Genomic DNA, 21,420 nt, shown 5'->3' on the forward strand with positions numbered 1-21,420 from the left:
CACAGAGACAGTCTTTAAGAAATTTTGCCATTTATAGGCATAGGTTTTCTGTCTAGCTGAGATCTAATGCAAACTTCAGGGTTGGCATCCAGAGCGAAATTTCTTTAGGATTGTCTCTGTGAGTATTGACCTCCATTAGAACCAGGTGATAATTTAGCTAGTTGACATACTAATAACAGGGCAGACCAATAGGGAGCATTTTAAGCGGGTATGCATCTTAGAAGGGACAAATGTGTATTGTAGGCACACCAAGTGTCAGTAGGACTAGGTTACACATGGTGGAAGGTAAAGTGAGGGCAATCAAAAGTCCTCCAGCTACCATGTATGGACTAAAGCTTAGGTCTGTCCTTGGGCTGGTAAACTGCAATGGAAAATTCATACATAACCTTGCCTCCATCTTGGCATGTTTGCATTAATTCTTAAAAAAGGATCAGCCTTGAAAATGGCTGTGTAGCCAATCTTGAGGAAAGTTGAGAAATAGCTATCATTCTCTAAGGTGTTGGTATATTGTGATCTAAAGAGATCTGGTATTGACTTGTGATGCCTTCCGTACGGCATTGGTTAGTATTAGCTCATAAGTGGCCTAGTGGAGAGGAACACCCAATAGCATTCAGGAATTTGGCTAAGGCAGGGCGTAGGTATACCCAGATAGAGGGGGAAGGTGTGGCAGTCGTATTTGGAGTCAGGAAGTTCCACCAATACCTTTTAAGGATATAAATTTGTAATAATAATTGACCAAAACCCCTGCAAAGTTTATTTAGAGGACAAGGCTGAATTCAATGGTGTGCTGTAATACTAATTGCGTTTAATTACAAGTTGGAACATTGTCTAGGAGGCCAAATAGCAAGTGTGAATGCATTAAGCTACCTCCCACTGGCAGATATACCACCAGTGGTACCACCACTGGAAGAAATTTGTAATGGCTTTGCATTTTTTAGACAATACCAGACTTTGGATGCAGAAAGATCCAGTCCTGGCAAAACTGAAACTGCTTTGATGATGGGGAACACCAAACTGCCATTATAACCAGAATTGGGAACCTTTTGGTAGTTCAGATCACAGTAGAGGGTGGTATATTATGTAGAGCAAGAGTGATTGTCCCGAGCAAAGTTTGCCCATAGATACTGACTGAGCTCCATCAGGCGTATCCAAATTAAAGATGTTGGTGAGACAACAAAGTTGGAAATTGCCACCATCAGCTTTCCCCAAATTCCTGGAGAAGGCTGAATAAACCCTGGACTTAGTTGCACATTAACTACACAGGCCCTTTCATGGGCTCAATGTTCTTGGTCATTGTGGACACCCACTCAATGGCTGGAGTTCATTTGTCAGACACAGGGATGATAGAAAAGCTGCAAGCATCTTCTGCACTACAGAGTCCCAGAAGTGTTGGTCACAGATAACAAACCATGCTTTATAAGCAGGGAATTTGAGTATTTCCTAAAGTTGAGTGGTGTTTGCCATATAAGGATAGCTCCATACCATAAATCATCCAATGGTCTGGCAGAAAGAGCAGTCCAAACTTTGAGGGCAGACTTAAAGGAACAGCCTACAGCTTCACTAGATATCAAACTATCACAGTTCCTAAAAACAACAAATGCTGGAGATCAGGCAGCATCCATGAAGGGACACCAAACTAATGTTTGGAGGCTAGATGACTTTTCCTCAGAGCTGAAGAGTCATCCAAACTCAATGTTAGCTTGTGATGTCTCCATGTATTCTGTAAGTTTCACTCAGATTCTCCACATATCCAGAGTCTTCAACTGCTCCTCAAGTAACAAAACTTTCATTCCCAAGATCATTCTTGTAAACCTCCCCAGGAATCTCTCCAAGGCAAGCACATCCTTCCTAGATACAGTGCCCAAAACTGTTCACAGTATTTCAAATGGGGTCTGACCAGAGCGTCATTCAGCCTCAGGAGTACATCTCTGCTCTTGTATTCTAACCCTCTTGAAATGAATACTAATATTACATTTGCCTTGCCCACTAAACCTGCATGTTAACCTTAAGAGAATCCTGAACTAGGACTCCCAAATCCCTTTGACCTTCAGATACTTGAAGCTTTTCCTTGTTTAGAAAATAGTCTATGATTCCAAATTTCCTACCAAAATGCATAAGTTCAAAATTTCAAACACTGTATTTTTTCTGCCATTTTTGTACACTGTCCTAGCCTTCCTGCTTCCTCAACACAACTTGGCCCTCCACCTGACTTTGTGTCATCTGCAAATTTAGCAACAATGTCTTCAGTTCCTTCATCCAGATCATTAATATGTAACATGAATAGTTTTGGTCCTAAAACTGACACTGCAGAACTCCACTAGTCACAGGTTTCCATCCTGAAAAAGACCCCTTTATCCTTACTCTCTGCCTTCTGCCAGTCAGCTATCCATGCCAACACCTTACCCCCTAACAGCATGGGCTCTTGTCTTATTTAGTAGGCTCCTGTGTAGCACCTTGTCAAAGGCCTTCTGGAAATCCAGATAGATCACATACACTGACTCCCCTTTGTCTAATTTGCTCATTACATCCTCAAAGAATTCTAACAGATTTGTCAGACATGACCTCCCCTTGATGAAGTCAAAAGGTATGGTGCTGGAAAAGCATAACAGGTCAGGCAGTGTCTGAGGAGCAGGAGGGTCAATGTTTTGAACATAAGCCCTTCATCAGCAATTCCTGATGAAGGGCTTATGCCTGAAACGTCAACTCTCCTGCTCATTGGATACTGCCTGGGCTGCTGTGCTTTTCCAGCACCACACCTTTCGACTCTGGCTCTCCACGTCTGCAGTCCCCGCTTTCTCCTCCTCCCCTTGAAGCCGTGCTGAATCAGCCTTATTTTACCATGCACTTACAAGTACTCTGTAAAGTCATCCTTAATAATGAACTGTGAAATCTTACCAACAGCCGAGGTCAGGCTAACTGGCCGAGAATTTCCTGTCTTCTACCTCCATGCTGAAACAGAGATGCAACATTAGACATTTTCTAGTTCTCTGGGACCCTTACTGACTCCAGTGATTTCTGAACGATCACCAACAGTGCCTCTATAATTTCCTCAGCTATCTTCTTCAGAACTCTGCCATTAGTCCTTCTGATCTGAGTGATGTATCCACCTTCAGACATTTCAGCTTCCCCAGAACTTTCGCCACTACACTATCCTTTACCATCTGACTTTCTTGAAGTCTTACATGTTACTGACTACTTATCAGGTCAGGAATGATTGCTCCATTGAACATTACAGTCATCAATGAATGACTTTGACTTCAGTCCTTGATGGGGAAATGTCTCATTGATGCATCTGAACATTCTTATGCCTTAGGACACTACTCTAAAAAAAACACCTGCAGTGATGTCCAAACCGTCATGCTTTGTGATTGGTATGACTGTAACCAGTGGAATGTTTTCCCCTAATATCCATTGACTTCAATTTTGAACTGTTTCTTTTGTCCAGATTGAGATCAGGTTTGAACGAGATCTTGGGCATGCTGAACCCCAAACTAAACACGATGGGCAGCTTATTACTGACTGAATGTCATTTGGTATCACTGTTGACAAGCACCTTCTATCATTTGCTGGTATTTGAGGATATACTGACAGGGGTAAAATGGCCAGTTTTGTCCTGTTTTCTGTGGTCAGTATGTGCTTGGGCAACAATATTAAAGCCTTATGCTCCAGAACTAACTGTTCCAGTACAACTATAATACCATCATTGGCTAGCATTATAACTAGTGCAAAGGATGGACGATGAGCATTAAATGTCGACCATGCAAATGATTTTCAAACCCCTTCAGAGATTTTTCTTTAAAGTTTGCCTTATTGGACAGATTCCAGCATTATAGTTGTACTGGAATCGCTCATCTAGGGGTATGGCTAGTTGTACAGCCAACCTTTTCAGTATTATTGCTGAGATTTAGATCGTTTGCTGTATGAATGCCTTCAGCTGTGTTTAGATATCATCTGAAGGAATTAAACAGGCCAAAGACTTATATCTTTGATGGTGAGGATCTCAGAAAGAATTTAAGATTGGTCAACCATTTGGCACTTTTGACTGAATATGTTCCAAATGTGTCGGCCTTGTCATTTGCACTGACCTGCAGGCTTTATAAAAGCTGAGGATGTTTGCAGAGCCTGTCTCTCAGCTTTGTTGTTTAATTATCTGCTACTGTTCACAATTCTATGTGGCAGAACTGAAGAGTTTTGATCTGATCTGGGAGTATGTAACTCTGGGTTCGATATTAGTAACTTCCTGAAATAATTCAGTTAAGTTCCTTTGGCATAATATGACCTTTACAGATCTGTGGCTCCTGAATCAGGTCAAAGTTCCTTGTTAAAAACCATCTGTGCTTAAGGAACCAAAGGCACTGTGTAGGCACTGGAGTTAGTCATTGCAGAGAGATGTCTGGGAAAAGGTAGGCTTGAATGTTCCCAGTGGGACCTGGAGGTGTATCTGCGTTTAAAGAACTAGTCCAGCAGATGTCCTTGCCTGCTTAGGAGAGTAGACTTGAATTACAGTCTGCAAAAGTGATGGAGAAAATGTACAGTGAATCCCATGGGTAATCATAACTTTGTCCTGATGACGAGTGTTAAAATTCCCATTATAATATGAAAAATCTCTTCTATTACAGCAAAGCAACCATTGTTTAAAAGTTTGCTAAAAGTAGTATTCTGTTGAAGGAACATTTTAGTAGTAGAGAAAGTAATAAAGCTTTAAATGGTTTGAAAGTGCTGTTATCTTCAGAAGTTCAGCAATTTCTAGACCCATTATTTGTATCTGGAGGAAGGCTGTCAAGTAAAATGTCCAAAAGGCAAAGTTGGAGCAGAGTGGACTCAAGATGAATTTGCCTCAGGCTGCAGATGAATCATGTTGCAGGTTGGGGAGCAAGAGCAGTTCAGATTCCATCTCACTTGTCCACATGCGCCTCTGAGCTTCATCCATTCATTAGGTCCAGCTTCTCATTCTTTGACTCCCCTTTCCAGTGAACTGTTGACCTGAACAAAGCAGTTATGCAACAAAATGAATGCAACATGTTGCATCGCATTTGAGTTCAGAAGGTTTTTTGGCAGTGCAGTTTTAAAATTATTTAATTTGAGTTTATCTCTCATGTACAGAAATGCTGAAAATGTTGTGTCTGAGTTGGCTTGAATCCAGGATATAATAGATGCAGCCCTTACAAATTGGTTGAGTTTCTGGATTTCATGACCATGTACAAATAATGAAATGGGAATATGAACTCTTGAAAATTTAAACCCAGCTCAATTATTCAACAGACTTATAGAAAACAAGACTTATCTATATGCTGCCTTGCTGCATCACTATTCATGTTGCTTTTGTTAAATCTTTGATGCTTCTTAAGCCCAGAATTTACTTTCTTGCCTTAAAAACTTTTTTCCTTCTCTCTGTTGAGTTTCTACACTGACTGAAAATTCATCCTTGGTGATTGCAACCTTTACCTCAACAGCCCCCTGCACCCTATACTCTGATTAAATTCTCTTGTCGTTCCTCAATCTGTTCCTTTTTTGATTTTTCTTTTCCCCAGCCATACACTTAACTCCCTCAATCTCAACAGCACTTGAAGTTTCCTTCAATCAAGGTTTTCTCACTAATCAATCACACCATTGTTTCAATCAACACATATCTGATATATCCTGGCAAATGTATCGCACTTTACACACCAGCCAAGGGAACCTGTTAGTCTTGGATCTGTCTAGCAGATAAGAATATTTAATGCTGTTTTTGTGTATCTACCTTCTTCCTTACATTTAGCTCAGTGTGAACTATATCTTCCCTCTAATACCAATATGGAAGTTCATGCATTTTTCTGTCTTTGAGATAAAGACCATTTGCATAGCTGCCTATAATGTTTCTTCTCTCTCTTCCTGCTATCAGCCAGCCTAGCTTTGATCACTATCCCTTTGCAACTTTTCTCCAAGCACATCTTGCTCATTAAATCCAATTTCATGCCCACGCTTGCTTCCCTTACACCATGGTCAGTTGTTCACTTGGGTATTGTCCCTCTCCTTTTCAATGTCACTACCATCCTTCATCTCCACACTTTGACATGGCCTTCTATCCACCCTCTGTTCCATTGCTCTGTAGCATATATGTGCCCACTTCCCAATTCCATTCTCATCTCTCCTCCACAAGCTGCTCGAGGGGTGTTGGGATTATTGCCAGACAAGGGGAAAATTGTGTGGGTACTAGAATAAAGATGCTAGTGAAACTGTGTTAACCTGTGTTATATTCTCCTAATAATACATCATTCCTTTAACAGAAACAATGTGCAATTTGCCCACAATTCATTAGTTGGGGAATCCAGAGATGGCACACAAATGCCATAGCTCAGTTAAAGAGCCATAGCATTTCCTATCCTTCACTTCCTGCCCAGCTAATAGTCCTGCCTTTAGCCTGTATCAAAGTTGGGACATTCTATTCAACTAGTCTGGTTTTCAACCTATCGATTCAATTAAAGTCATAAATGTTATTCTTCGTGACAGTGGCTGACCAGGTATATTATCAATTTTATCAAGTTGATCATGCCATCCTCCTCAACAATCAACCTTTGTCTTGCAACTCAAAAGAACTATGCAAGAACAGTTTTGTACTTGGATGTTCCTAATTTCCACAACAGATCTTCCATCTTAATTTCTAACAAGACGGAAGTGTTCATAAGATTATTTCCCGTTAAAAGGAAGACGATCAGTTACCTTTGTCACTTCTGAAATTCTGCTTATCATGAAAATGAATCTCCCTGAAATTCTCTATTGCCTTCATGATGATCTTGCATTTTTGTCCAGTTTCTTTCTTCATTTCCCTTTTAAATTCACCTTCTATCGAGTTCCACAAATCTACTGACCACCAACTTCCTATTGCCATCCCAATGGTACCTGACAATGTAAATGACTCCCTTTCACTAGTTATTGTCCCCATTACTTTATAAATCACCTTTCTTCTGCAAATTACTGCTTGAAACATGTTATTTTCCTAACCCATGGCTGTCTCTCCTACAACTTCATATTTACATGTCTTCAGTCAGGTTTCCATCCCAGGCATAACACTGAAATGGTTCTAATTAAACTCCCAAATATCATATTCTGTGACTAACAGTGGCAGTGCATTTTTGTGCCTTGTTCTCCTCATCCTCACTACAACTGTCAGTACGGGAATTGCTAGTCAACAGCACTATGGGTGTACCTGCAGCACATGGACACAACAACTCAAAAAGTTAGCCCATAACCAGCACCTTGAGGGCAATTAGGGATGAACAATAAATGTGCCCGGACCTAATCCATTTCTATGAAAGAATAAGGAAGAATGAACATACTATCATGCTGCAATGCCATTCCTTCATTGTCCAGTTTGAGGCTCCCCTGCCATAAATTCAAACTGTGTGCCTCTAATCATGATACTTTACTCCCTGCCCGGTTACCATCAGTCTTCAGACTCTTCCTATTCCTATATTCCCACTCCTGTTCAATCAAAAAGTGGACGTTTTTATACATGCATCTTCACCAACAAAGGATGACCTGCGTACACTTCTGTAACATTGTCTATCTACTTAAATTCACATCCCTGCTTTGTAACCTCCATATTCAATTATTTCAATGTTCTCCTAACTAGTGTCTTGTTCTCCACAATCAATGAACTCCAGTTTAAAAACTCTGCTCTCTATTTCTTATCCTTCATCCAATTCCATTTTATTATCACTCCTGTCTTTATTGACCATGTTGACTCTGCAAGTCTCAAACCTAACTTCTCATCCTCACACTAGTTCCTCTTTCTCTAACATTTTCTTGCCCTGCAATTCTCCTCGCCTGCTTCATTTCTCTGATACTGACTTATCTGATTCACCGTTCTCTTTACTCCTTGATTTTTCTTTGACTCCATACTCTAAAATTCCTTTTCCAAGCCTCTCACCTTTCTGTATTCCTCTTCTCCCTGCTTAAAACCCACCTCCCTAGTCACATCTCCTACAATTAGCATCTGTTCTTGTCTAACTGCACCACAGGAGGTGTTTTTCAATATTAAAAATGATAAGTAAGTGTCAGTTGTTTGATTACCTCCAAGAAATGGTATTAAAAAGATGCAGCTCACCAAATTCATAATTGTAGGTTAAAAAATGAAAACATTCACAGTTCATGTCAGAATGGTATGTTGCAAAAAGATTTGAGAGTGTCAGCCCTTGGATGACAGCATTATGATGTCAGATGAAATAGAGCAGTCATCTTACTGTTGGAAGTGTCTTTCCATTGTTATTTCCTCAGTTACATTTCCATTACAGAAACAATTCATGAAGATTGACACATGATCCGAATTGAATAGGCAGCTATGTACCATGTTTGAGGGAGCACTGTGATCTATACAAGAACACATGCTTAGTAATAATTATGTATTGTCAAACAAAAATGGATAATGATCAAAATGTTATCCAAGATATTAAATACTTTCTTTTAAACCTACTGTCAGGCTCCCTTTCCAGAGTGCATTATGCATTTCTACACCAAACTGCTACAAATACTGGCACATCCCTGAAGCAGAAAGCAGAACAGGTAGCAATGCATAAAACTGTACTAATTTGACTGAACAACTAAGGACTTTTTTAGAATCAATCACAGCTTGAGGGCTGTTGACGTTTTGAACATGCAGTAAGTTGCTACAAAATGTTGAAAAATGTATAATCTGCTGATCACAGTTTATTTGTCTCTACTTTAAATATTTTCTTACCTTTTGGCTTCAACTCATCAATTCAACAGAAAGGAACTGACTGCCACTTCCTGCATCTCATACGTGGGAGAGCCCTGCAACTTGCTGTTTCCCTATAATTTCTCCACATTTAACAATGATAAATGTTCATTTGAAATCTCCTTTCAATGGTTGTCCAGGAGTCTGAAGTCTGCATTCTAAGGAATTCTGGTGTCAGACTCATGAGTCTGTAAATAATCTTTGGTATGGTCACCATCACAACTTGGTATTGGAACCAGAATTTATCCATTTCATTTCAATTTCTTAAGCAATATTCCTGGTTCTGATTGACAGTTTACCATTGAGGCATGGAGACTACTGGTATAGAATTTAAATGCTTTTCTATGACTCTTCCAACCTACGCAACTCTGAAAAGACCTCAGCCAATTTCCCATTTCAGGAAAGTGTGAATGAACTGCATCACCCAAGGATGCAATTTACAAAAATTTATAAAATTTTCACTATTTTCCACAGTGAAATTCTGTGGATGTTCTACAAACCCCATGGCATAACTCTAGCAGGTGATTGTCAGTTTCCACAGAGAAATGGTGTCAACAGTAGAATTTCAGGGTCAGCATGTTTGACACTTTTCAACCACCTTTTCTTCACTGTTTGAAAAGTGTCAAGGGCTAATCATTAATATCTAGAAGAGTCTGCAGTGCTCTTGACATCTCTGGCACTCACTAGCTAAATGTAACTTCAGTCATCACCTAAGCACTAAAAAGCTTCAAATCATAGGCATTTCTTGTTCTGTGCTGCTGTCATTATTCCTATTATGCCCTGACTGCTGACGCTCTGACTTTTGTGCTCTATTCTCAAAGGACAAGACAGCCCCATTAAGCGAATGATTACCTACAGCCTAATTTCAAACTTCTAGTGCTGCACAAAATGGAAATTTTAGAACTTAGAAATAGCAAAGCAGTCGCTGGGAAGCTCCAGCTGCAACCTCAATTTAACACTTGGGGTTCTGTGAATTCAAGGTCACCTCAGTCTGAAGACTATTACACACACAGTCATGTAATACACACCAGATTTAATAGCTTATGTGTCATGGGCGATGCTCACTGTCAATAGATATCTTCAAATTAGATTGGAAGTGAGATAATGGCAACATATTCCCTCATATTTATGTTGTGAAGTAACTTAGAAGTAGAAATGTGCATTAATGTATGAAGATAGCCCGGTTGATGTGCAAGATAGGCTTTATACATCATTTGTTAGTGCAGAGCTTGAGTATTGCTGGGATTTCCTTGGAGACACCTCTTTGGAGGGTAAAGTGAATTAATCTTGGCTCAATGGTATCGCAATTGCCTCTAAATCCAAAAGTTGTAATTTCAACCACCATCCTTGTCCTCCTGAACCCATAATCATTCTGATACTAGTGTGCAGCTTTGAAAGAGTGCTGTACTGTCAGAGGGTCTGTCTTTCAATTGACATAAGCGAATATTTATCTTTCCTCTAGGGTGGACATTAATGATGGTGTGACACTTCTAGAAGGAGGACAAAGTAAATGCAAATGAGATAGTTTAATGGACTCTTAATCCAACAGCTGGATTTGGAAAATTGCTGTCCACAAGTGGACCCTTCATATCTTTACATAACAATAGTGGCTTCACTTCAAATATATTTTGTAGGCTAGAGAGTGCTTTGGGATCTCTTGAGTGCATGAAAAGCACTATATGGAATGCATAAATGCAAGAATAAATTCATCATTCCTGTCCATTTCACTTTCTGTGTCTCAATTTAAGGTACATTACGACATATTTCTGCTCCCATTCCTTGGATTCACACTGGCACAATCCAAAACCTAGTTCAAATACTGAATTTCTTTTCTAGCAGCAACAATGACACAACTGCCTTCTAAAGAGCAGCTGCTAGTGTTACAAGTCGTGATAGGTTTTCACATATTAGAACACTACATCATATTACACAATGATATGCTGCTAATGTGTGTAATTTGTCTTTATCCCTTTAAAATTATATTTTAATTACTATAAATAGGTACATTCTAAGATGGCTAGTCACTACCTGCAAACTGGTTAGACTAGAAAACACAGCACAGAATAATTGTCTTTAACATTTGGTAATTTTCTGAATATAATGTGCACTTTTTCCCTAAAAGTCTATCTAGAGGTTAGAGTGCATATGCACAAAATCAAAATGGGATTTGTTTTGTGGCTGGTCAGGTACTTCTCTTCGGTATATTAAATAATAATGCATTTCTATTAACAATGTTGCATTTGAAATTCTTTCAGTTTCTAAGGCACAAATAAAACCTGTAATGAAACACTCTCTTAGAACTGTTTAGAAATTCAAAAAATTACTGCTACAATTATTATTAAGTCTAGTGTTTGTCTCATTTAATAATAATTTCCTGTGCTACTGCTGTGTTACAATGGATTTCAGCAACTTCTATCGCCTTATGTTTGAAGGCTGTCATCTAACATATTCTCTTCTCTGCCATACAGCCAGTTAGTAATTTTCAACTCAAAACATTAATATGAAAGATCTCTGCTTATTGCTGTGAGAAATTTGCCTGCACATCACACCCTGAATACTGTAAATCGATAAACACTGTCAGCTCATTCCCTGTTCTTGAGTATTACGCACTGTGCATGAGCATGAGGATCAGCGGCCTGACAAACTAGGATGAGAACAATTCCTTTAACTTAGTCAAGTTTACTCAGTACTTATACCAAAGTGCAAATTTGATTGCAGTATTTCAGAAACTTAAGTACATGATTATATGTGGTGGGAAGGCAAATGATTTGGTTGTGGGTTATTCAGAAAATTATGGTAATCAATATTATTTCCAGTAGACAGTTGGCTCCAATTTACTGGATTTCTGAAATTGACTCAAAGAATCAACAAACCACAGAAGATGCTACATCCTGTGTTGTTTGGGATTGTGACTCACCCAAAGTGACTGCAGTTTAAAAAAATAACTCTAATTGTATGCATTTCCAGAAATTGAACAGGGAAATATGTTTCTTATTAAGAATAGAAGAGAGCACTGTGAAACAAAATCCAAGCAGTTATTTTTAATCAAGACAGTGGAATTCATTAATTGAAGAGATTTATTTCTTTATTTTGTTTATTCAGTATGGTGGAAACTGAATAAAGATTTTTGCATCTTGTGTCACTCACTGTGTCTCACACCTGCACACACACAACATGGGTGCTGGGGGAAAAATAAGCACTACCGCAGTTAGGAGGTAGTGTGGGGGTTTAAAAAAAAAGAAAAAAAATCACAAAAAATTTTTACAAAAATGGAAAATGGGCACATGGATTTCAATGGCACCTCATGATGTTCCTTAACATTCCCATAGAATATTAGGAGATGCTATTAATTACTTTGTAGTGATTGGCAGCCTTATTGTTCACAGCAAATCCTCTGAATTCCAATAAGGTTAATAACCATTTCTGCTATTAATACTTTTGCTGCAGAGTAAAACATCATTTCATATTTATGCTTGGAATGTTGACATATCTACATGAACTGAATATCCATTTGAATAGCCACAGAAAGGTGATGATGGTCATTCTGTTTGAACCATTGCAATCTTTCCAGGGACGCTGCTCCTACAGTAATATTCAGTAGAGATTTCTTAGATGATGCTCAAGAAGTACCAGTATGTCTTTATGTAAAGGTACATGATCTTGATATAATGATATTCCTATACCTTTGCTTTTGCACTTCTTAGTGGAAGAGACCCCAGTGAATGAAAATACTGTTGCAGTGAGCTTGTGTATTGTTACAGTGCAATATGCATATGGATGTGCATCAAAACTACTGTAACCTTAGCACCACAATGGCATGGTGGAAACCGATTTAAGCATTATAGATCATATACAATATTTGTCCTGAATGGTGTAAAAATTCTTCCTGTCAAACAAATGATGTTAATTCCATCATTCATCTGAATTGAGAAATGTTAGTGATTGTTAGGGTTTGAGGATCAGGTAAGCCAGAGTATCCAACCTCTCTCCTGCTCAATATTAACCACAATGTTGATATAACTGGACTAATTCAAGTTCTGGTCAATGGTGGGCATCAAGATGATGTTAGCAGTGTTGAATATTTTGCCTTTGCTTATTGTCTAGCTTGAGGTCCAGTCAAAATAGCCATTCTCCTTTGAATAATGACAATGAATATGTGAAGAAACAAGAACATTTTGAGGCAAACTTGATCTGACTCAATTTTGATTGTAAGAGAATGCAATGAATTTTCATTTTTTTTCCTTGTCAGTTAACTATTCTCTAATTCACTCGTGACATCATGATTTATATTTTAAAGTTGACGGTTTCATGTCTCAATTTAAATAGTAACATAGTGCAGGTTAGTGGAAGGTATGACCACCAGTAGCTAAAGGATAATGACAGGCATACAATCAGTTTTTTTGTTTTAAAATGTTAGTGGTCATTCAAATTCTGATATTAATTCAGTTCAAACTACCAGATAATTTGAAATAAGCAATTTTGATTTAAGAGTGTATCTTCAACAGGTGGTTGAATACTGTTTTAGTATTTAGATATTTGTTGTTGTCAACTAACCATTTTAAAATATGTCTATCTATCATCAGTTTTACAGACTTGTCATTTTTAAAGTCTCATAATTCAATATTTCAAATGCAAGTGATCTTGCAGCAATTGGAGGTTAAACTAAACAACTTTACTGAAAGACTTAAAGCGACTTAAAGGCCCACGCCCATACTTCAAGCCTGAATCAATATTCATTCTGCCAGAATGAACCACTGTTACAAGAAGTTAAATAAAAGATTAACTAGATCAGGCTGAATTGGTTAATTGACAGCTCGCATGTTTAATAGTCTGAATGTTGTGATAAGACAGAAAAACGGAAGGAAAGATGTTCCAGGAGAAGCACAGATTCATTTGCGTACTTCCACTAAGTGAAAACACTGAAGAAGCAAACATTGTGAGTGCACAGTTTGGATTCATATCAAGTTGTGATGGTTGTATCAAAGTGGTTATGCATTGATCTTGAAAATTTTGAATGACCTACAGAATGTAAGAAATTTCCAGACTATAGAGTATTTGAGAATGACTCAGATGTCACTGGCATCTAGTAATGAGTTGAACTCTATATTTCATTCTTCAGGCCTTTGCTGATTAATTTGTTCCCATAGTTGCTGCAGTCCTCCAGGGTTTCCATGAGGGGCATCTTATATCTTGCATTTTGTGCAGCGTACAGCATGAGATTAAGCTTGCAGTTCCAATGAAGTAACTCTTTTGGAGATTGTGAACAGTGCAAAGAAGGAATTGCCTCTTTTAGTAGGGAAGACACTCTCCATGAAGGAAATCCAAGAGATTATGTGCCTCTAGTTTAAAAGGATTGACAAACTTCGGACTTTCTGGAACGGAATTAAAAAGAATTGACTTCCACCCAGCAACTGCCAGTCTACCAAGTCTAGAAACAACACTTTCCATCAGAATTGTGAAACCACCAGTTTCCTTGAATTAGTAAAGTTAGAGAATCAAAACCTGAGGTGGGGGAAATGAGTTAGTGACAAATATAATTATGCGCACCAAAATGTGTAATACAATATAAATAATGGGGGTAAAAAGCTTGGGGGAGATGTTGTATATGGTTCTAAAATATCAAGATTGAATGCCTTAAAAACCACCTCTTGATGGTGTCATATGAACGTCTGAGTTTAACAGCGTGGGATCTTGAGTTAATAAGCCCTAACATTTGGTGATCCTTAAATTCTCTACAATAATATTCATCATATCAACATACTCTGTGTTGGGAGCAGCCCTGAGAAATCAAAGGTAATGCCTGTTAGGTTAGTTGAGTCTTCTGATAACAGAGGAGCCCAATCTTGGATCCAGGGTTTTTTTCTGTAGAGAGGTCAGATTGCTTTGTGGTGAAATCAAATTCACAGCTCCAGGTTGGCGGCCTTCTCCTTCCTCTGCAGCTGCGTTTCCACCTCCTGGCCAAGTCACTGAGCTTTGAAATGGCTTGTATTTTGATGGATGAGGAGATACCATGCCAAGCATCAGCAGATTTTCTTCTCCCAGTCAGCAGTGTCAATGCCTCCACGCCAACATACAATAGACTAATAGAATTAACTACAAGAAATTTTTCTAATTAGACCCAATATGATTTTCTTCCACCACAAGCAGGCCGTCCACTTTGAAGATTGTGGCAGCAGTTCATATGATGTAGTAAGTTGGCCTCCCCATACAACTCCGCATTTTGGTTTTGAACAAATATACATTTGTTTTATTCTGTCATGGAATGTGGAGATGTGAAGGCATGGTCAGCATTTCTTGCCCCCCTGTAAATGCCCTTGAATTGAGTGGTTTGCTCGGTATTTTCAGGGGGCAGTTAAAAGTCAACCATATTGCTATATGGCTTGAGTCCACGTAGGCCAGACCTGATAAAGGTGGTAGATTTCCTGCCCTAAAGGGCACTAATGAGCCCGATGAATTCTACAATAATCAATGATGGGTTCATGGTCACTAATACTATTCCATCTAATTTAAATTCCATCAGATGTCCCGGTGTGATTTGAGCCCATATCCCCAGAGTATTAATCTGGCCCTCTAGGTTACTAGGTGCAGTGACACAACCTTATGCCACCACCTTCCCATAACCAGGAAATCAGAACAGGCACACCATAGCCGACAATGATGGAAAAGGTGCCCACAAATTTCAGTATATCTTCTGGTGCCTAAAGCTTGTTCCTAGGTTTGGATTCACACACGTGGCTCTTCCAACTTTACTGTGGTTTTGGGCTAACTCTAATGTTAAAATTACTTACTAAGTATTTCACATAAATTGATACGCAATTATTATGTGTGTGTCAATCAACATCTCTGGCCCTGAAAATTAACTGTGACAGTGGTATAATTTCATTTCTTTGGGCTTTCATGATTTGAAATGATGGATGTTTTTCCTTTGCCTTTTCAATGCAATCTTCCTTTCACCTTCTGTTTCTTTAGTAGCACTGTTCGTGTTTAATGTGCCCAGTTCTTGTGCAATTTACTTTGCTGCCCTTCAGTCTAACTAGTTAAGAAGTTATGCAGTTTACTTGTACTGTGCATTCATTATTCAGATCTCTTGCTTCCCCCCTCTACGATAATATCAACTTGCTATTTCAATAAATTGCCGGTCAAAAACTTTGAAACAAGTAAATATCCAACACCACATCTAAAGAACGGTGAACACTGTTAGGTGTCCTGCCCAGACAATTTTCTGGTGTATTATCTTGGCTGCTGACTAATCTTCCAAGTTTTGCATTAGCTTCAGATTCTTTGTAACAAAATGTATCAGCATCTTTAATTTAGTAACAATCAAAAGAGTAGAAATCCAAGGGTAAATCTTTCACTCCTGTTTATATTTGAAATAAGTCTGTAATGAAGCTTTGGACTGGATACAACCCTATCTGAGAATCAGTTTGGTAAAGCAGCCGCACTGCACTAACTTCTAAACCAACCCTTTTATTTTGATACCATGTATAGAAATTTTCTTGAGGGCTGAGCACATCAGCTGATGCACAGGACTGATCAGTGATTAATAGAGAGGATTCTGTGAATTTAGCAGCCAGTAAATTTCTTCAACATGATTTCTGTGTTTTAAATAGGTATCTCAGAGCTATGTATCTTGGAATTCAAAGCCGTTGGCACAAAGAACATGAGCGCCGACACTTTTACTGGAGAATGATGTTTGAGAGTGCTGACGTAAACATGCTGCGTCTGTTGGAGACCTTTCTTAAAAGTGCACCACAACTTGTCCTGCAGCTCAGTATTATGGTGCAGAGAAGCCACATTGGCACCTTGCAAGGTAAGGCTCAATGATTTCTCATAATACAAAAACATACCAGAAGAACACAAGACATTTTAGAAATCAGCATAGACTAAGTTTAGCCCTTGTTTTTGTCACCTTCACCCACATATCACTTTCTTGCATAATAGATTCCCTTCTCTCTTGTCAGAAACGTAACAATTGGACCTTCAAATCATTTAGACTGTCACTAATTTGCTTTTGTTGTTTTCAAATCTTTACCCTATTATCTTGAAGAACAGTGAAAGAAAATCCACAAGCTGATTACACTTGAAAGATCACAATTTTTAGAGGTTATGACCATCTTTACACCAGTCCTATTACTGAGCAGGATAATTAGCTCCATGTGGTGTGGGGATGTTATGGGTTCCAATATTCAAAAGCTCAAGTGTGGATTACCTACACTCGCTGAATTAAATTATCCTGTTGGATGACAACACAGAATTCAGCAGGATTTTCAGTTGACACTCACCAAGACCATCCGGGCTGGAATTCAAACTCCCGCACCCACTCACCACCCCAGCCACTGAAGTGACATTGCCAGCATTAATCCAAAGTTTTTTTTTCCCCTTTTCTGGTAATGTTCCAAAATACTGCTATCATTATGGTGGGGGGTGGGGGCAGGTGGGGGGAGGGGGGTGGATTGCCTGACATTCACCCTTTCTTTAGGTTATCTTCAATATTAGCTGAAAATGTGTTGCTGGCTAAAGCACAGCAGGTCAGGCAGCATCCAAGGAACAGGAAATTCGACGTTTCGGGCCAGAGCCCTTCATCAGGAATGAGGAGAGTGTGCCAGGCAGGCTAAGATAAAAGGTAGGGAGGAGGGACTTGGGGGAGGGGCGATGGAGATGTGATAGGTGGAAGGAGGTCAAGGTGAGGGTGATAGGCCGGGGTGGGGTGGGGGCGGAGAGGTCAGGAAGAAGATTGCAGGTTAGGAGGGCGGTGCTGAGTTCGAGGGAATCGACTGAGACAAGGTGGGGGGAGGAGAAATGAGGAAACTGGAGAAATCTGAGTTCATCCCTTGTGGTTGGAGGGTTCCCAGGCGGAAGATGAGGCGCTCTTCCTCCAACCGTCGTGTTGTAATATCTTCAATATTACGAATATAATAACTAAGCCTTGTAAAATTGTTCAAGGAAATTGGACATTATCCATTGGTTTCTATAGGAATTTAATTCAGATGGGCTCAATGACCTCATTCATCTGTACTTTGATCTATTTTAAACATTTAAATTTATTCCAGTCATCTATCTTAATCTAATTTTGCCATTCGTTTAACAAATATTATCTGAATATAATAAACGTGAACAGTTTTAGGATTAGTTTCATAGAATCATACAAACCCGACAGTGGAGAAAGAGGTCATTTGGCCCATCAAGTCTGCACCAATCCTCTGAAGAGCGTTCCACTCAGCCCCCTGCACTCCTCACGCTCACATTTACCATGACTAATCCACCTAACCTGCACATCCCTGGACACCATAGAGCACTTTAGCATAACCAATGCACCTAGACTTTTGGATTGTGGGAGGAAACCAGTGCACCCAATGGAAACCCAAGCAGAGGTGGGGTGAAAGTGCCAACTCCTCGGAGACAGTCACCCAATCGTACTTGGGCAACTGGCGCTGTGAGGCAACATTGCTAACCACTATGTTACCATTCCTGTTCCGGTATCATAATAATTATACTATTAGACCAATAATCCAGAAAATTGATCTAATTATCTGGAAATGCCACTGGGGCAGACTTTTTAAAAAATTAGAATTCATATAAATTAAGTAAAAATGGAATAAAATATTAGTTTCACTAATAGCAGTCATGGCCTTTAGACAAGGTAAAATGCCATTCTTATCTGGTTTGGCCCACATGTGCCCCCAGACCTAGAGCTGTACAGTTGACTGTTAACTGCTCTCTGAAATATTCTTGTAAACCGTTCAGTTTTTTTGAACTATGACAGTAATTGCACTTGGAATGAAATGAGAGGACCCACTTGGTTTCAACATTGGCATCAATTTTTGATTTGACAAAGGCATACCCAGTCCAGTCAACAGTGCCTCTAGGAACATATGGCAAAGTCAGACAAACTAGCCCACTGATTAGTTAAATATCAGTTTGGTCTAACCAAGTTCATTAAATCATAAATATCAGCCATTAGCAGCCCTGGGTATTCCATGTCCCATCAACAGGATAGACCTACTAAAGGGATGTACAATGGGCAGGGGTAACCAGAGATGCTTCAACATTGGCTCTGGTTCGTATGTTCATTATCAAAAGAGGCTCAGTTCGCCACTACTGGCTGGATGCTGAAGGATATAGACACCAGATTTGGATTGTGACAGACTGTCTGAGAAACAAGAGGAAACCAGAGTTTGTCCTCACCTATTTATGGAAGGTTGTTTTTCAGACTGGAGGCCTGTGACCACAGTGTGCCACAAGGATTGGATTCACTGCTTGTCATCATTTATATAACGATTTAAATGTGTATTTGTGTTTGTTTGTAGTTTTGTAGTTTGCAGGTTTGTAGTTTGCAGGTAACACCAAAATTGGTGGTCTAGTGGACAGTGAAGAAGATTATCTTAGGGTACAATGGGACCTTGATTAATTGCCAATAGGCCGAGGAGTGGCAGATGGAGTTTAATTTAGAGAAACGTGAGGTGTTGCATTTTAGTAAGGCAAACCAAGGCAGGACTTATACAACTAATATTAAGGCTCTGGAAAGTGTTGACAAACAAAGAGATCAAAGATGTCAAACTGCATGACATCTTCAGCACCCCTGCAGATGGAGCGCAGCGAAGAAAAACCTGGTCATGGGCAGACGGGTCTATCTGCTCAAGGATAGATTACCTGTTTGTGTCCCGAACGTTCTCGGGTTAGATCCACCAACGTCAAGCCGATGTTCTTCTCTGACCACTGCCTCCTGCTGGCTGACTGTCACCTACAGGATGAGCAGCAGGCTGGTAAGGGAATGTGGAACCTGAACACAAAGCTGTTGACCCCAGGAAACATTGAGGAGCTCAAGAGGAATTATACAGGTTGGAGAACCGTGAAGCCCCTCTTTGAATCTCCAGCAGACTGGTGGGAAATGGTAAAAGGGAACATCAAGAGGTTTTTCATCCTCAAAGGTGTTTAGGAGGTGTTTAGGAGGTGACAGGGAGGCAGGGAAAACTGTCCCAGCTCCAGGAAAGTATGCAGAACCTGCTCCTGCTGCAGACAATGGGGTCGATGCCATGGAGGGCCTCAAGGAGGTGAAAGGCCAGCAAGCCTCGCTCTTTGCCTCAGAGGCCTCCAAGATAATCTTCCGGTGCAGGGTCCACTCCGTGGAGCAGGACGAGACATGCTCACGTTTCTTCTTCCAGAAGGTGCACAAAGAGAGCTCTGTGCTCAGCATCCTGAAGGAAGAAAATGGCTCGATAACATCATCTCAGGCTGATGTCATGAGGATCAGCAAATCCTTCTATACCAGTCTGTATGACGCGAAGCCAACTGACAGTGTGGCCTCCCAGTTGTTCCTGTCCTCTATCACTGAGGTCTTTGATGACAGAACACGGGAGAGGCTGGACCAGCTGCTATCCCTGGACGAGCTGACCAAGGCTCTCGAGTCCTTCGAGAAGAATAAAACTCCCAGAAGCGACGGCTTACCGGTTGAGCTGTATTCTGCTCTGTGGGACTTGATTGGCCAGGACCTGCTGGAGGTGTATGTCAGTATGCTTCTGGCAGGTACCATGAGTGAATCCATGAGGAAAGGCATCATCACCCTCATCTACAAGCAGAAGGGGGAGAGGGAGGAAATCAGAAATTGGAGACCAATCTCACTGTTAAACTTCAATTAAAAATCTTGTCAAAGGTCATCGCCAACCGGGTTGGGTCAAGTCTGCTATGGGGTTGGTGATTCACCCTGACCAAACCTGCACTGTACTGGGCAGGAAGAACACTCTCCTCAGGGATATGATTGCCTATATGCAGGACAGGGGGGGGTGGACACCTGCAACATCAGCCTGGACCAGGAGAAAGCCTTTGTCAGGATATCGCATACGAATATGAGAGGTGTTCTCTCCAAAATGGGCTTTGGGGAGGGAATCTGCAACTGGATCCGACTGCTCTACACCAACATTGTCAGTGCAGTCTCAATCAATGGGTGGGAATCAGATAGCTTCCCAGTCAGATCTGGAGTCAGGCAGGGCTGCCCTCTCTCTCCTGCCTTGTTTGCGTGCTGCATAGAGCCATTTGCCGAGTCCATCAGGAAGGATGCAAGCTTGAGAGGGGTGACTATTCCTGGCAGTGGGGGCCTGCAGGTTAAGGCCTCCCTGTACATGGATGACGTCACAGTTTTCTGCCCAGATTCGCTGTCCGTGCACAGATACATGTGCATCTGTGACCAGTTCAAAAAGACCTCAGGGGCCAAGGTAAACCAAGGCAAGAGCGAGGCCATTCTCTTCGGGAGCTGGGCCAACCAATCCTCCATCCCCCTCATCGTCAGGACTGACCACCTGAAGGTGCTGGGTATTTGGTTCGGAGGGGCTGGGGCATGCACCAAGGTTTGGGAGGAGCGGATCAGTAAAGTGAGGCAGAAACTAGGCAGATGGGAGCAATGGTCGCTCTCCATCGCGGAAAAAAACCTGGTCATCAGGTGTGAGGCACTGTCATTGCTATTATACGTGGCCTATTCCTAGAATCTGTGTTGCTGCAGTCACCCAGGCCATCTTCCACTTCATGTGGAAATCAAAGATGGACCGGGTCAGAAGGGACTCGATGTATAAAGATTTGGGCAACAGGGGAAAACGCTGCCGCGGAATGCTCCAAGTAGTTGGACGGTTCTGTATCACCTGTCCTTTGTGGAGGAATTAATGAAGAAAAACACCTTTGACCACAAGTCCATCAGG

General features: G+C 40.5%; 1 protein-coding gene across 2 annotated transcripts in view; it reads left to right on the plus strand.

Annotated features, from left to right (window-relative positions):
• LOC132822760 (XK-related protein 7-like) overlaps positions 1–21,420 on the plus strand; it is a 198,923-nt gene that overhangs the window by 149,799 nt on the left and 27,704 nt on the right. For both annotated transcript variants that reach the window (XM_060836070.1, XM_060836068.1), the window contains exon 3: positions 16,345–16,544. In XM_060836070.1, coding sequence (XP_060692053.1) covers positions 16,345–16,544 — 200 coding nt within the window. The remainder of the gene's footprint in view (positions 1–16,344; positions 16,545–21,420) is intronic.

The sequence above is a fragment of the Hemiscyllium ocellatum genome, chromosome 15 (assembly GCF_020745735.1).
Source record: "Hemiscyllium ocellatum isolate sHemOce1 chromosome 15, sHemOce1.pat.X.cur, whole genome shotgun sequence".
In the NCBI taxonomy this organism is placed as follows: Eukaryota; Metazoa; Chordata; class Chondrichthyes; order Orectolobiformes; family Hemiscylliidae; genus Hemiscyllium; species Hemiscyllium ocellatum.